General features: G+C 41.8%; 1 protein-coding gene across 4 annotated transcripts in view; it reads right to left on the bottom strand.

Annotated features, from left to right (window-relative positions):
• LOC128111847 (protein HIRA) overlaps positions 1-16,819 on the bottom strand; it is a 90,393-nt gene that overhangs the window by 54,268 nt on the left and 19,306 nt on the right. Inside the window, exons 3-8 of one of the 4 annotated variants that reach the window (XM_052740295.1) lie at positions 15,861-15,885; positions 15,216-15,326; positions 13,969-14,059; positions 12,160-12,254; positions 4,032-4,127; positions 2,582-2,742 (exon numbers count right to left, since the gene is read on the bottom strand). In XM_052740295.1, the coding sequence (XP_052596255.1) occupies positions 2,582-2,742; positions 4,032-4,127; positions 12,160-12,254; positions 13,969-14,059; positions 15,216-15,294 (522 nt within the window). In that variant the 5' untranslated portion in view covers positions 15,295-15,326; positions 15,861-15,885. The other 3 variants (XM_052740294.1, XM_052740293.1, XM_052740296.1) reach the window with 3 other exon arrangements.

The following is a 16,819-nucleotide window of genomic DNA, read 5'->3' as shown; positions in this document are numbered from 1 at the left end:
TTCACATGAATGTCTGTCTTTTTCATGGACAACAAGCATCAAGGGGAGACACAACATCACAATCCATTTTTATTTGCCTACACCCAGTACTGCTTTACATACAAAACACACTTACTGTCTAATGAGTAACAGTCATCTTCAACTCAGATTCCTTATGAAATTAGAATGCAAATAGACAGTAGAGTACCTGAGAAGTTACTGCAGTCTGATCTCCCTCCACATGGTACAAACTGTATCATGCCCAACAGAGGTCCCCTAGCCTACATTGCAATGTCAACAGACAAAGCAAAAGCACAACCAATAACCTACCAAGACAGCCTCCTCCACATGGCCATTCCATAAGGTAACTTCCTTATGGAAGTTCCCCAAGATAAGAAAGGGTTTCGCCCATGAGTCAGGCACACAACACGACAGGGTAGCTATAAGGTTCTCTTTAGCTTTAAAATCTACCAATAAATAGTCTAATAAAACAGAAAACAGCCCCAAAAATTAACCAATGGGATCAAAAAGCTCTACACAGCAAAGGAAACTATCAGCACAGCAAAAAGACAGTCTACAGAACAGGAGGAAAGCTTTGTCGCCTATTATTCAAACAGTGTGTTACTATCCAGAATATAAAAAGAGCTGCAAACAGCTGCCGGGGGAGGGAAGCCATTTTTCTTCAGAAGTACAGCCACTGGTACGGTGCCCAGGAGCCAGTAAATAACCCAACAGCCATGTTCATGCCATGTTCACACAAACAACCCAAACTAAACTCAAAGGTCTACTGGAAAAAAAAAAAAAAGACCAAAAATAAAGGAAGAGGAAGTTAGAAAGAAGGTTCAAAGGAAGTAGGAGGGAGACAAGTGCATACACAAAACATACATGTGTATAAAGCTGTCAAAGATAAATGTCTAAAAAGTTCTTAAAAGGAGCAGCAAAAACTAAATACCCCCCCCAAAAGGAAAACTGCCAAAAAACAAATGGGCTAATAAAATGAAAGACCTCAAAAAAAGAATACTTTTAGATACTTTTAAAAGTGTGTGCTGCTTGCCGGGCGGTGGTGGCGCACGCCTTTAATCCCAGCACTCGGGAGGCAGAGCCAGGCGGATCTCTGTGAGTTCGAGGCCAGCCTGGGCTACCAAGTGAGTTCCAGGAAAAGGCACAAAGCTACAGAGAAACCCTGTCTCGAAAAACCAAAAAAAAAAAAAATTAAGTGTGTGCTGCCAGGCGGTGGTGGCGCACGCCTTTAATCCCAGCACTTGGGAGGCAGAGCCAGGCCGATCTCTGTGAGTTCAAGGCCAGCCTGGTCTATAGAGCGAGATCCAGGACAGGCACCAAAACTACACAGAGAAAGAAACCCTGTCTCAAAAAAAAAATAAGATAAAATAAAAAGTGTGTGCTATCCTTAGCCTTGTGGAAAATGCAAATTAAAACTACTTTGAGATTCCATCTCACCCCAGTCAGAATGTCTATCATGAAGAATAGAGACAGTAACAAATGCTAATAGGAATATAGGGGAAAGGAATTCAATGCCGATGGGGTTCAAGAAGTGCAGCCATTACAGAAATCAATACAGGGGCTGGAGAGATGGCTCAGCGGTTAAGAGCACTAACTGCTCTTCCAGAGGTCCTGAGTTCAATTCCCAGCAACCACATGGTGGCTCACAACCATCTGTAATGAGATCTGGTGCCCTCTTCTGGCCTGCAGTCATACATGCTGTATACATAATAAATAAATCTTTTTTAAAAAAGAAAAAGAAAAAGAAATCAATACAGTGGTGTCTCAAAAAAATTAAAAAATACAATACTATATGATCCAGCTTTATCACTCCTGGGCATGTACCCAACTCTACCCCACCACAGAGATGCTGGCACATCCATGTTTATTGATGCATTACTTACTACCCAGATGTTCACGAACAAATGAATGGATAATATGGTATTATTATGAACATATGATGAAAATATGGTATACTTACACAAAAAGGAACTTTATTCAGCTGTACAGAAAAATCAAATTCTGAAACTTGCAGAAAAACTGATAGATCTGGGAATTATTAAGTAAGGTAATCTAGACTCGGACAAATATTGGATGCTCTCTCTTAGACATGGATCCCAGCTTTGGGGGAGGGAGGGAGAGAGAGACAGAGAGAGACAGAGAATGTGAGAATATGGGTCATGAAACCAGAAAGGGGATCACAAGATGGGAAAAAGAGCTGCTAAGGAAGTGGAACACAACAAAACGCAAAACATGGGAGCAGAAAGGACGCTACCAGCAGTAGAAGGCTACAAGAGAGGGCATGAAAATCAGGGAGCAGGCAAGAGGAAGACCAACAACAATAAACTATGTTTGAAAATGTTAGAAGGAAACCTAAGAGACTGTATGTTAACCAAAAATATAATAAAATATTTTTATGCCAAAGCTGGCCATTGAACAGTTTCTCAAAAAGGAAAGATTTCTATCACCTAACTCATTAATTAACCCAAAGCTCAGACCCCTAGACTGCATGCACCCACATGGCCTGGACTATGGCTAGCTCCCTCTCTTCTCAAGAAGTATAGTAGGGGCTGAGGCCAAGCTCTAGACTGTCCCCAGTTACCTCATCAAAAGGTTTGGTGATGCTGGTCTCCAGCTGCCAGTCTAGCGTTCTCCATACCTTCAAGCTTCGATCATCAGCTTGAGAGGCAATGTATTTACCAACAGGGTCCCAAGTCAACCCTTTCACCAAGCCAGAATGACCTCTCAGAGTTGCAAGAATCTCTGTGAAGAAGCCAAAAAAAAAAAAAAAAAAAAAAAAAAAAAAAAAAAAAAGATAAAATATGAGCAGGTGTTATCTATAAGAAAAACAACACTATATACAAAACGTAAGTTGTAATGGCCCATGGAATGGACCTGAATAGTCTATCTTGACCAATCTCCACCCCTAAATACACGCAGAATAGCAGTATATTTCACCTCCACCAACACAAAAACTGAAGAAATGGCTGCATCATACAGGCCAGCATGAGCTAACATGTGGGGATCACACCCCCACAAAGGAACAGCAATGACAGTACAGGCTGGAATCACAGCTGCCAATTCTGACCCCGTATCTTATCTGCAGCAGGCAGAGATACTTGTAACCTGGAAGGTCTCTCAAGCAATTCTGATGTGAGCCTCCTGGACAGCCCCCAGAAGCAGCAGGCCTATCAGTTCAAAAAGGTCTTTTAAGTGAGTTATCTGGAAGTCAATGCTGAAAACACAATGCTCCTTCAGATCTGTAGTCAATGCCATACCACTCTAAAACTGCCCCTCTTAAGGTAGAAACAAGTGTCCCTACACATAGTGGCAGTAACTTTCAGAAAGAATTAAAATGACTTGAATCCACTCAACAGATGATGTGCTTTATCCCATGGCAAAAATGGGGTCTAGAACCATGTGGGATATGTAGTCCTGCTGTCCTGGAACTCTCTTTGTAGTCTAGGCTGGCATCAAACTCAGAGATTCATCTCCTCCACCTCCTGAGTGTTGGAATTAAAGGCAAGCACCACATGCCCAGCTGTGGCAAATATTTTACTAGTTATAAACTATAAAACTACACCAAATTATACAACATCTCATAATTTTAAATACAAGGAACAAGAAAAGCTACTCTCTTGCAAAACTGAGTTTGTAGTAGCCCACATCTGCTGGATAGTTTCTCAGAGATAGTAACTGAGCTGAGGCAGAAGGTGCACACAGTGTGTGTAGAGTGCCAGCAATCTCTCAATGCCAATTGTCTACATGCCATCTTCATGAACTCTGAAACACTCAAGCTAGTACTCAGCTAGTTTTTCTTCAGCATAAATCTCTTTTTAAACATTGAACAAATATAGTTCATAAGGAATAACAAAACTAGGTTGCTGACAAGACACACAAATCCTTGACCACTTAACTTTCTGTGATCCAGATTAAAAACGCAGACAACCCATCCATTCCCCATCCCAAACCTGCTCCACAAACAGATAGGCATCACTGTTGGCAATAGCCCCTTTCTGCTGTTAACCAGTAGGGGGGAACCCCAAACAGACCTGGGAACTTCACGGCATTCCAAATGACGACAGTGTTATCCACGCTGCACGAGGCTAGCCAGGCGTCATGGGGAGACCATGCTACATCCATCACATCTGGAAGAAGACAGGTGCTATGGTAAGATCTCTTACCTGGTATGCACTGGTGATGGTGGGCACTTAGCAGCAACCTTTTCTGTAGGCCAGGCCAACTAACCCTGGAGTTTTCAATAATGGAGACTCTTAGGCTGAGACTGTAACAACTACTTTTATTTTGCCAAACTGGAAAAAAGTTTCTACTTAACATTTTTCAGTGGGCAGTGAATTTCATACACTAAACTGACCACAGTGCACCGCACTGTTTACAAAGCAAATGAGGACACAGCCTGTGAGAACTTCCAGGTCATGTGGCTTCAAGCCCATGTATAACCTGCCATTTCCTGCTTCTGTGGCCTCAAAGCTGCTCTTCAGCTTCTCAGCACTAGATGAGACAGTGTGCAGTAGAACACACAATCAAATCAAGAGCATGTGACCATTCAAATGCCATGGAGGCCTGCCCCACTACTGATCTACAGGGAATATCCTTTTCCTATTGAGTCCCAACAGAACCAAGTGACATTGTTCCTTACTTTCCTTTCACTCCTTTCCTTCCTTCCCTTCTAGTTTGTTGAGATAAGGTTTCACACAGCTCAAGCTGCCCTAGATACATAGCCAGAGAAGACACGATCTTGAATTCCTGATCACTCTGCCTCTACCTCCCAAGTCCTGGGATTATGAATATGAGCTGTTGTGTCCAGTGTATTAACACTCATTTCTTTGTGACTCAGTTTTCTTACCTGTAAAACAATGATTTTATTTTTAAATCCTACCTTCCTAAGACTATTGTGAGGATGTGAAAAGCTGCAGTAGAACAGTACCAGGAACTTCAAGACACTGACAACCGTCAGCTGTGTTGGTGCCAATGACCATTCTTATCTTGCCCTGGTGTAAGGAATGCGGTCTTACCTATTTTTCTAACATCAATGCCTTGTACAGTTAATTGCCACATAGTCCTTTCCATGCAGAAATTGTTTCAAGATAGGAGAAAAATATTCAAAGTTTCTATTGCAACTTTTTCTAGCTTTTCTATCTTCAGTGACAGCCTGATGGACTTCCCTTTATTGACTGTGTTTGATAGATCACCATTCATATATACCAGCATGCTTCAGTTCATGCTCTGCCTAGGACAGCTTCACGGCTTCCTTTATTTTACTCTATGGTCTACATAGAATCATTCATTACTATAAATATACCTAAATTAATACTTAACATTAACTCCCAAAGTCGGGTTGTTTTGTTGAGACAGGATATTGTTCTGTAACCCATGCAGTCTTCAACTCAGTACGCTGCTAGGATGACAAATGTCTGTCACTGCCCATGGCTCTGTAGGCTACTTTTCAAAGCCCTCTATGAACCAGGCATAGTGGATACTACAAGCCTGGGCTAGATACCAAGAGCCTGTCTCAAGAAAAGGAAAAAAGACTTCTGTGCCTTTACATTTCTACATACATCTATTTCAAAAGCAATGAAGATTGTGACCATTTTTCCTCCTAATTTATTAGGTACCTTTTTTTAATAAAGGGAAATCTATTATCTAAAGTAGTCTTAACTTGCTCATGTTTTATGATTGTCTACTGGAAATCATTCTGAGCAGTGGATGTTACCGTAACTGAATTCAGTGTCTACTTGATGAAGAAAACAAGAGCTTAGAATTCTATAGGAGTAGACACTACGTTCCAATGTTTCTCTATAGCAGAAAAGATGTTGTCAGAAGCCAGGCAAGATAGTATACCCCCTTAACCCCAGCATTCAGGAGGCAGAGGCAGGCACATTTCTAAGTTCAAAGACAGCCTGGTCTACACAGTGATGTGGTCAAATGGAACCCAGAAAACAGATACAATTTTCTTAGCAACTTCTAGACTAATGTCACATATACTATCTACCATCATCATCTATTCAGTTCCCATACTGCAGGATCTTTTTTTTTTTTTTTTAAGATTTATTTATTATATACACAGTGTTCTGTCTGCAGGCCAGAAGAGGACACCAGATCATATTACAGATGGTTGGGAGCCACCATGTGGTTGCTGGGAATTGAACTCAGGACCTCTAGAAGAGCAGCCAGGACTCTTAACCTCTGAGCCATCTCTCCAGCCCTTATATTGTAGGATCTTAATAAAGTAGTCTGTCACTATCCATTATACTTTCTTCTATTTCTGCTAACCTTGAAAAATGTCCCCTTGGCTAGAGATCTGATGAATACTCACTTCTATCTTCTCCTGGCTTAATCATCTAGTGTTTATCTCCTATATATTTGGGTGTATGGTGTATTTATTGAGGCTCTACATTAACTTCATAAACTGCTTAATGGTTACTATAGGACATGTGAAGAGAATCTATTCCGTTTTTGAAAAGAGATGAGTCGTGTGTTATACAAAGTTCTTCAAGACAGCGTAGCCTCTTCAGTGCTGTTTTATCCCAGGCTTACAATGTGTCAACTGCTCACACTGCAAATGTTCTCAGCTGTAAGAAGTATTTATCCACTGGCTAGTCTGACATCTGTGTCTAGCTTCTCAGAGAATCTACACCTGTAATAATTTTCTCGGACTCCAGATTTGGAGCTTGTCTTTAAACTGTATATACCACTCCTCTCCCTCTGGCTAAAATAAACAAGGCTAAGTTTCCCCCCAACCCCACCCTTATGATAGAATTTCTGGTCACTACTCCCATAATCATTCTAGCAATTCCAAGAGGACAATTCTTCCAACACATAAGGCACTAGCTTGTTTAAACTCCTCTGATCCCTTGGTTTCTACCACAGTCATATCCACAGTCATGCTGAGAATCCTCCAAGACAGATTATTCAAATACCCTTTATCTTGATTCCAAGCTTCCAACTCCAATCAGCAACACCATCTCATTCTCAACCCTAACAGCAGTCCAGGATACCTCCCAAGAATGCATTCCTTCTACCAATTTACCTGCCTTTACCCATTTTCACCAATTCCCAACAAGTCAGCCTGGTTCAATCCAGCTCTAGTCTCTGTCTTTCTTGAGCATCTCCAACAGGCTTTAACCTAATGCCACCAACAAAACTTACAACTGCCAAAACAACTAATGGCTTCCCAGTTGTTAGGTCCAAGTCAATCCTCACTTTATGCCAGTAAATAGTCTGCTTAATTGTTACACATACACACACACACACACACACACACACACACACTTTTTTAATAGACCAAAGCATCTTTATTTGCAGATTATTCTATGTGTGAGATTTTAAATTATTCACCAGTAAATTCTTGGATCTGATTACTTTCAGCAAAATGGTAGGGTATACAAAACTAAACATCCCACATCAGTAGTCTTCCTATATAACAATAACAAACACAGTAAGAAATAAATCTGAAAAACAATCCCATTCATAGTGCTACAAACATAGAAACAACAAACCGTGAGAACAAACCTAAAGATGGTAAGGACCTCTACAATAAAAACTATAAAACACTGAAGAAAGATGTCCAAGAAGGATGGACAGACTTCTCATGGTTGTGGATTAGAAGAATGTTAGAATAGCCACCTTACCAAGAGCAGCCTACAGATTCAATGCTGCCTGCATCAAAATTCCAATGTCATTCTTTTTGCTTGTTAGTTGGTTGGTTGGTTAGCTGTGTAGCCCTGGCTGTCCTGAAACTCACTCTGTACACCAGGGTGACCTCAAACTCAGGGATTTGCCTGTCTCGAGGCATGTGCCACCACGCCCAGCTGCCAATGTCATTTCTTTACAGAAACAAAATGAATACAAAATTTATATAAAAGTATAAAAGTCCTAAGACCACCAAATTAATCACTGCTTTTTAAAAATGAATTTAAATTGGATTAGCTCTCTACAAACAAAGCATTCTGATGACTTGCATTTTTAAATTATTCATGACTCCCATTATCCTGAAGAATCATTTGAAATCTCCAAACTGATTTTCACATTGCAATTGGGAGGTATTTTATTCATATTACCTCATTTAACTTAGAGAATTACATAAATGTGAGTTTTAGGTATCACCATTGTAACTTAGAAGTGAGTGTGGAACTGCCAGGGAAGCTCTTCCAGCCACCACAAAGCAGAGCTGCAGAGGAGCCTGGGTTTAGTGTAGCATGTTTTGTTAACTCAGGGGTTTTAAAAATATGTATTGATTGATGGTGGTATGTACCTGTGCCTAAGTGTATCTATGTACACCACATGCATACAGAAGCCCACAGCTGTTGGGAGAGGGCATCAGATCCCCTGGAGCAGGACTATGTGGGTGCTGGGGAGTGAACCAGGGCCCCCTGGAAGAGCAAGCAATAACCACTTTTAATCACTGGTCCATCTCTCCAGCCCTGTAACACAGGTGTTTATTTGGTTGGTTTTTGTTTGTTTTTTTAAGCCAACGCTCAGGCTTTATTCTGGAAGTGGTGCCATCCTTAGTTATAAAGGAAAATGCATAAGGAATGACTACTATAATGATTCAAAATGAAGTATTTTAAGACAGTCAGGAAGTGGGGAGTGGGTAGAGAAGAATAAAGGGAGGATGGTCAACCAGTATCTGAGACAGCACACAGGGTTAGCTAGTGTTTGAGTGCACATTTCGGGATCTCAATGTGTTGCCCTCCTTTACTAGGAAAAGTTCACAGACTTTCTAGACTCATCTCATCCTCTCTTCATGGTTTCACTATTTCAAACCTTCCTTCTGTCTCTTACTTGTGTTCAGGACTCCTACTTCCAAATTCTCACCAGCACATCCACAACCAACCTCTGAAACCTTCCTCCTTGCAAACAGACATCTCAGAATTCTGGGAATGACATTCTTTCCATTGTTCAGGATGGATACAGAACATGTATATCCTCTCCATGTTCAGTATAACATGATCTTCCCTGAATCCTTCTACAATTCTATACAATGTTTCTCAAAAACTTGAAATAATATATTAGTAAGTAATTTAGAGCTGGGAGTACTGGGCGCTAATAATCCCAGCAACTTGAGAGACTAAGGCAGGTGAACAGTATGTTCAAGCCCGGCCTGGGTACCATTGTGAGACACATCTCAAAAATCCAAAGTGAAAAGGCTAGGGAATTCAGCAGGAGGGAGTATGTATGAGGCCTAGGTCAGCAACCACTGCAGTGATCACAGCCACAACCCATTCTGCAGTTTACTGTTTTCCAACTTTCTCACAGAGAATCAATTTAAAAATTGAGCTTGGTTTTGGGTTTGGGTTTGTTTGTTTCTTTGGGGGGTTGTTTTGCTTGCTTGTTTGCTTGTTTCTGAGACACAGTCCTGGAACTCACTCTGTAGACCAGGCTGGCCTCAAAGTCACAGAGATCTGCCTGCCTCTGCCTCCCGAGTGCTGGGATTAAAGGCATGTGCCACCACTGCCCAGCCTAATTCTGTCTTTTTCTTTTTTTTTCCACCTGTCAAGTATATATTTTCACCTTTTGCTTTTCAAAGACCCAGTGCCTTCTTACTCATTTATCTCTGCTTTTCACTAACATCCCTTCTTGGGCAGTTTTGCCCAGACCTGCTAAGAACAAGTGAACAGAAGTAAGAAGTCTGCCACTTGAAGGCAGCCCACCAAAGGACACCCAGAGGTGGTGGCACAGGAGAGATGCTCACATCACAGCTCAGCCTGAGTCTCAGGTTAAGGCCCCCATGACAATCCTCACTTGACATCCTACCTTCTGGGTACTTATGCCAAGCTCCAGTGAGGCCCAACTATACTCCCTGTAGGACTGTATGAAGTAGTAAGGGCAGATGGCACATTTTTGTTGCTATCAAACTGTAATACACAGTTACTGCTTTCATTCTCACAGATGTGCAATCACTAAGATTCAACCTTTGGTTGTTAAGAGATGAATTTAGCCAGGATGGTGGTAGCACACACCTTTAATCCCAGCACCCAGGAGACAGAGGCCAGCAGATCTCTCTGAGTCTGAGGCCCACCAGTCTACATAGTAAGTTCTAGGACAGCCAGGGCTATATAAGAAAGCCCTGTCTCAAAAGAAAATGAAACAAAATAAAACAAAAAGATTCATTTCTCCTTCTGGAGGCTAATGAGATGACTCAACAGTTAGGAGCATATACAGCTCTTGTAGAGGATCCAAGTTCAGTTCCCAGCACGACACTGGGCAGCTCACAACTGCCTTATAAGTCCAGATCCAGGGGGTCTGATGCCCTCTTCTGACTTCCAAGGGCACCTGCAATCACATGTGCATACTCACACACACACACGGACACATTATTTTATTTTATTTTGGTTTTTTGTTTGGTTGGTTGGTGGGTGGGTGGGTAAGTGGGTGGTTTTTCTTTTTGTCTGGTTTTTTGGTTTGGTTTGGTTTGGTTTGGTTTTTCTAAGACAGGGTCTCACTGTGTAGCCTTAGCTAGCCTGGAATTCATTGTGTAGATCAAGCTAGCCTTGAACTCATAGAGATCTCCTTGCCTCTGCCTCCTGAGTACTAAGATTAAAGGCATGTACCACCATGCCTGGCCTGAATACACAATTTAAAATAAAGTAATATCTTTTAGAGAGGGAGCAGGGCAGACTAGAGAGAGGGGTCAGCAGTTAAGAGCACTGGCTGCAACTCCAAAGGACCTAGGTTCAATTCCCAACACCCACAATGTGGCTAACAATCACCTCTAACTCTTGTTCCAGAGGATCCAACATTCCTCTTCTGGCTTCCACAGGCACTGCACACATGTAGTGCACAGACAAACATGCCACAAAATATCCATACATACAATACAAAAATAATCTCAAAAAATATTTTTAAGAAATGAGTTTATTCACACTTAAAGTTACAAGAATTGGCTGAGCATCTATTATTAGTGAAGGCTCATTCCTAACGGCTTGTTTTGTTTTGTTTTTGGTGTTTCTTCCCCAACCCCTCAAACCCATCCATCCACACTCCAACCCCTCAAACCCATCCATCCACACTGAACTGATGTCCACTTTCACAAGCCTGTTTTCTTAGTGCCTCAATAGAGAACACCACTGTGTAATCACCTATCCAGGATCTGTACCACCCTCCTTCATTTTTTGCAAGCTGGTTTCCCATTCTTTGCTTTCCTTCCCAATGACATAGGCTCTTGTAGCTTTGTGACAAGTTCCCCAGAGCTGTCAGACAAACCTCTCTTTCAATGCTCTTAACAACTCACTGTGCTGCTCCCTGTTGTACCTGTGAAGACCAGCTGTGGTTTTGGTTTTGGTTTTGGTTTGTTTTTTTTCCAGCTATGGTTTTAAAAACTAAAAATAAAACAAAAGGCCTCCACCTCGATACTCACACCCAGTCCAGCCTTGTCCTTTCTGCTGCCCACAGTCCCTACACTAGGCTGAACCACAGCCTTCTTCAAAGAAGTCTGAATTGTACACATATGGATCACGTTATTTGGTACCTAAAGTGCACAGGCTTTATACTGTTAGCAATCTGCTGATTGAAGACCAATCTTCCTCCTCTTCAGCTTAAATCTGTAAAATCTGACTCTTTCCAAACTAAGCCTATTTAAACCATTTTATAAACATATCCGAAGTCATGTTTCGAACAGGACCAGTGAGATGGCTCAGCAGGTAAAGTTATTTGCTATCAAGCCTGACAACCTCACTTTGCTCTCCAGAACCTACATGGTAGAACAAAGAACCAACTCAGGCAAATCGTCCTCTCACCTCTACATGTTTACAGTGGTATATGAGCTCACACACACAAATTAATGTATGGATGCATAGATGTAAAAAAGAAATAGACACTTTCCAATGGGTACCTACAGGCTTGTTTCTTAGGAATAAATAAAATGTGTTTATGGACTCAGTGACCCAAGAGTGAAGGGACTCCTGCAGAATAAACAACAGAGGCTGGAAGCTGTATGTTACATGCTATCACAGTGTGTGTTGGTAATTAAATGCAGGTGGAGGCAGGTGGTAGAGCCAGTGACTGCAAAAACACTGGCGACAATTAAGGGACAAGTGGTGATAGGGAAATCCCAGAAAGTACATTAAGGACCAAACAGTAGCAAAGGGACATAAAGGTGCTAAAGATTGCTAAGGCAACTACCAGGGACTCACTTACACAAACAAGTAGCCCACTTACCCCCTGAATGACTCCGAAGGATGGAGACACACCGCCATTGCTCCACATTGGCAAGCTTACCACTGGAGCCAAACACAGTGCTGGGCCCAATGTACCTGTATGAAAGAGGCATGAGACATGCACTCATGGAGTATTCCAGGTGCTGCTCAGGGATGTTCCCTATAGCACAGTTTATCATAGCAAACAGAAAAAGCAAAACCAGATAGTAGCTAAAAGCACCAGGCTGTTAAACAAAAGGTGTGGCACAGGTGGTAACAAGGTCAATCATGCACTTGTAAAATGCTACTCAGCCATTGCAAATCTTGAACAGGAAATTTTTCAAGACAGACTAAGTGAAAGAAGCATACCAGAGGACATCATCTACAATATGATACCATTACACAGAGTAAAAATACATGTAACATACATTCTACACATGGACTAGAGCAAAGGAATATATACCAGAAAAAGAACAAAATCTTAACCATGGCTTTCTTTAGGTGGTGGGACTATGAAAGATTGCTATCTTTTACATTTCAAAATTGTATACTAAATGTTATTTATGTTGGCTATTTAAGATAGGGTATCACAAATAAGTAAATAAACAAATCCCCAGGCATGGTGATGCATACCAGTAATCTCAGCATTCAGGAGGTAGAGATAGTGGGGTCAGAAATTCAAGGTCATCCAAGGGCCTAGGCTATATGAGCCCGTCCTTAAAAAAATTAATAATAACAATAATAATCCCAGCACTCAGGAGGCAGAGGCAGGCAGATCTCTGAGTTCAAGGCCAGCCTGGTCTACAGAGGGAGTTCCAAGACAGCCAGGGATACACAGAGAAACTCTGTCTCCAAAAAAAAAAAAAAAAAAAAAAAAAAAAAAAAAAAAAAAAAAAAGAGTATCAACTATATTTTTATTTGAAGACAAGGTGTCTCATTCACTGTGTTACCCAGAATAAATTCCTGGGTTCAAGCCAGTCCCTCCTGAGTAGCTAGGTCCACAGGCAGAAGCCACTATGCCTAACTCAAAAAAAGAACAATTTTTTTAAGTCGCTTTATAATGTATTAACGCTCTGACCTAAAAGTAAGAAAGAAAGATCACAAGAGTCACATTACTAACTCTTGTTGAAGTATGAAATCGGGAGCCCATGTCCACAACCTCTATAAACACCCTTTGCTCTACAGCTACACTTACCCAGTCAGCTCATGAGGCAGTCAAGTGGGCACGAGAAGACAGCATGACTCTGCTCTCAAAGCCACGGCCATGGTTACTCTGACTGAACAATGATGCCAGGTCTAGGGCACAGCCTGAGTGGCCCAGAGTCACATGGAAAGCTTATTGTGGAACACAGTACCAGGACCCACTCTGCTCATGGATAAAGAAAACTTTCCTCAGATGATCCTTGGTTCACTTTGGGTGCAGAGCAGGAGGTGCCGCAAGAGAAGACTACCACAGAATGAGGCAAAGAAAGTGGGCTCTGGATCCCCAGCCTCGGTTCCAGCAAATTTTAGCTATGTTTGTAAGTGAAGGTTCCATGTGAAATTTTATTTGAATAACGAAACAAAGGAAGCCACTATGCCAACAGCTTTGTAAGGATTAACCCTTCCTTCTCAGCTAAATCTACCAGAGGGCAGCTGACCAGCAGGAAGAATGGAAGCCTCCGACTCACTCATCAGGCTTCGTCCGCCATCAGGCTTCGTTCTGACCTATGGGAACTCCTTGCTACTTAGAATGTTGGGACTTCTATGCCAGGATGGGAAAGGTGACTTTGATAAAGACCAGCAAAGAAGCTTCTAAAAATTAAATGTGAAAAAGGAAAATGATGCTTACGTAGCCCGCTTCCACACCATAATCAGTTTGTCATCTCCCCCAGAAGCTAAATACATCCCACTGTTTGACCACCGCACACAGTTCACACATGCTGGGAAGAAAAAAAAATAAGGTGATGAAAATCCAATAGGCATGCCCATTTGCATTATACAGAGTCTGTAAGAAGTAAAAGGTTTATAAGACTACCTAACCTATTTATGACATCTACTATGTAAGAGTCCCAGAGAAACAATTCAGTTAACATTAATCTTGTGTTATAACAAATGACCAGAATAGTCTGGAGGGGAAATATGTATAATCTGAGAATTGTGCTCAAAGAAACAGACAGCAAGAGGCTTATTTCTATGAACAGCAATAAACTTCATTATTTCCAAAGGGTTGTCTATTGATGAGATGAATTTCAACAGGGATTATTCTCAAAATGAAACATGTAATAGGAAGGCCAAGATGCCTTTTCCAAAACTTTCCAAGAAGCTGCTGGGTAGAACATATAGCTCTGAATAACCTCAATTATCCAGTGCCAGACCTTTTAAATTTGTATTTTCCAAACTTCTCAGCACAGGAGACTGACTGACTCTGTGTGTAGTTAAACTAAGTCCAGCAGAAGGTCCCCAGGCTTGTGCTAGGTTAGAGCCTCCAGGAGTACACACAGCTCAATCTTCAGGAGATATGAAATGTGATGGACCCTAATAAAGTTAAAGCCAATGCACAGCCTGTGAGCAACTTACGTTCTGGACCCAGTGACTCTGAGGCTTGTTGGGAGGGTAAGAACACACAAAGCAGAGGAAGGAACTAATATCCAAACACTGGTAACTGTCAGTGGACTAAGGCACTGCATACAACAGGGAAGGAACACCATGACACTGCTCCAGTCTAAAGGGTCCTGGCAGAGACTCTTACTGACACAGCACCAATCTGAGACATCTGGTGAGTTGTCTCGTGTCCCTTCCCCAGAACACTGCTGTGTCCAGGTCGCTGGCCCCAAAGCCCCATGGAATCAGGCAGTAACGACTCATGAGCAGGAAATCACCAGAGGTACCTGCAGACTGTCCAAAGATGGTTCTGTGGGCGGGCCGAGTCTTCTGCCGAATAACTCACCCAGGTGTGCAGCCAACATCTGTGCCTTCAGACAGCAGGCCGGGGGAGTTAACGCCGCACGGGGCCTTATCTTTCTAATTACAAACACATGTGCTAACCTTGGGCACTCTGCCAACACGCAAAGCCTGCAAAGGGCCACTCTGTAATACCTAAGTGATTGTCCATCTGGCAAAGCATCTTGGGAATACTTTCATCCTTCTCGTCATCCTCCTGGAGGACTGGAGACATATTCCAGATCACAACCTTCCCAGAATCCTGCCCTGGAATGAAGGAGCAAAAAAAGCTCAATATGCAAGGAGTGGAAATTTGATATTGATAACATGAACTATAGAAAATGCTCATTTAGTTTCTATAAATCATACTTGACTAGATCTAAGCAGACTTATCTTGAACTATTAATGTAAATGACACAAAAGGTGAGGAAAAAAAAACAAGGACCTACAGGGATCCAAAAGACAGGGGATTTAACAGTAGCTGAGGCCAGCCTGAAAAGAACTCTGACTGAACTACACATTAGGAGGGACAGAGCCCCTGCCTGGCCTCTGAGGTTTTCATTCCTATCCAGAACACACAGACTCCTCATCTACAAAACAAAGAGGAAGAAACATCACTGTCCAGGCCCCTTTCAGGTCTGTGCATGGGCACTGAGGAAAAGGAGAAAAGTGCAGTCCCTACCAGGGTCTCCCTCCCCTTCAAGGTGCTGCCTGGATCCGGTGGCTGTTTCCAGAACTGACTGGACGCTTTGAGACCCAAATTTGAAATGTGCCCTGAACACAGGAAAAAGGGCTCATTACCTTCTTATCTGCCCTTTGCAGTCACCTATAGATGGAGATCAACCAAAAGAGGGAATTTAGGAGGGTCATAAGTTGATGCCAGCTGTGCTGAAAAAACTATCTATACATTTTACTAATTAATTTTCTTTGTTTTCCATCTCTATAACACAAGTCATGAAAGGAAAAAAAAAAGCAATGAATGCCTGGAATGGATGTTCCAAAGTGATTACAAAATGCTTGAAACCTCCTCTTGGCCAGTATATAAAAATATTGCCTAAATATTTCTCCTAGACCTGAGAAAAAAGCCTCCTCAACCACAACCTCCTTGCACATGTCTCTGGGCAAAATGGCCTACTATGAACCCACCTTGTAGCACCTGGAGGTGCGGGATGGGGGTTCCTGAGCAAATGTCACTTCTTAATAAATAAAAGCTTGGTTTCCTGGCATAAAAATGGTGTTTGTTGTCTTTCTAAACAGAACCATGCTACCTCCATATTACAATAGATGCTGAATAAGCATGCTGATAATACTATGGATGATATTTTTAAATGCTCTGGGCATTCTTTCTTTCTCAGTAACACAGTCAAATTACTCTGTCCAGAAAATAGGCACAGTTTAGCCATCCACTCCTCTTTTCAACTAAATAGAATACTGACAGAATCCTTGCCTCTGTAGATGATCTTTGTCTAGGGGCCTCTTGCCAATTTATATCTAACAACTCTGGGTGTAGGGACACAAATTCATTCTAGCTTTAACTTAATTAAAAAAAAATAGTAATTAGAATGATAAGCCAGCTTCACAATATTTATAAGATCATCTTACAGACCCCAAAAAGTGTTCATCTTCAAGTAGTACTTCACTTTGTAGTCTAGACTGGCCTAGAATTCATATCTTCCAGACTTCCAAGTGCTGAGATCACAGGCCTATGCCACCATATCCAGCTCAGAAAAGTTTATGATTTAACCTGTTCAAATTGTGCA

This window comes from Peromyscus californicus, unplaced genomic scaffold (assembly GCF_007827085.1).
Source record: "Peromyscus californicus insignis strain IS unplaced genomic scaffold, ASM782708v3 Scaffold_16__1_contigs__length_79575227, whole genome shotgun sequence".
NCBI classification, from domain to species: domain Eukaryota; kingdom Metazoa; phylum Chordata; class Mammalia; order Rodentia; family Cricetidae; genus Peromyscus; species Peromyscus californicus.
This window is presented reverse-complemented; position numbering and strand designations above follow the sequence as displayed.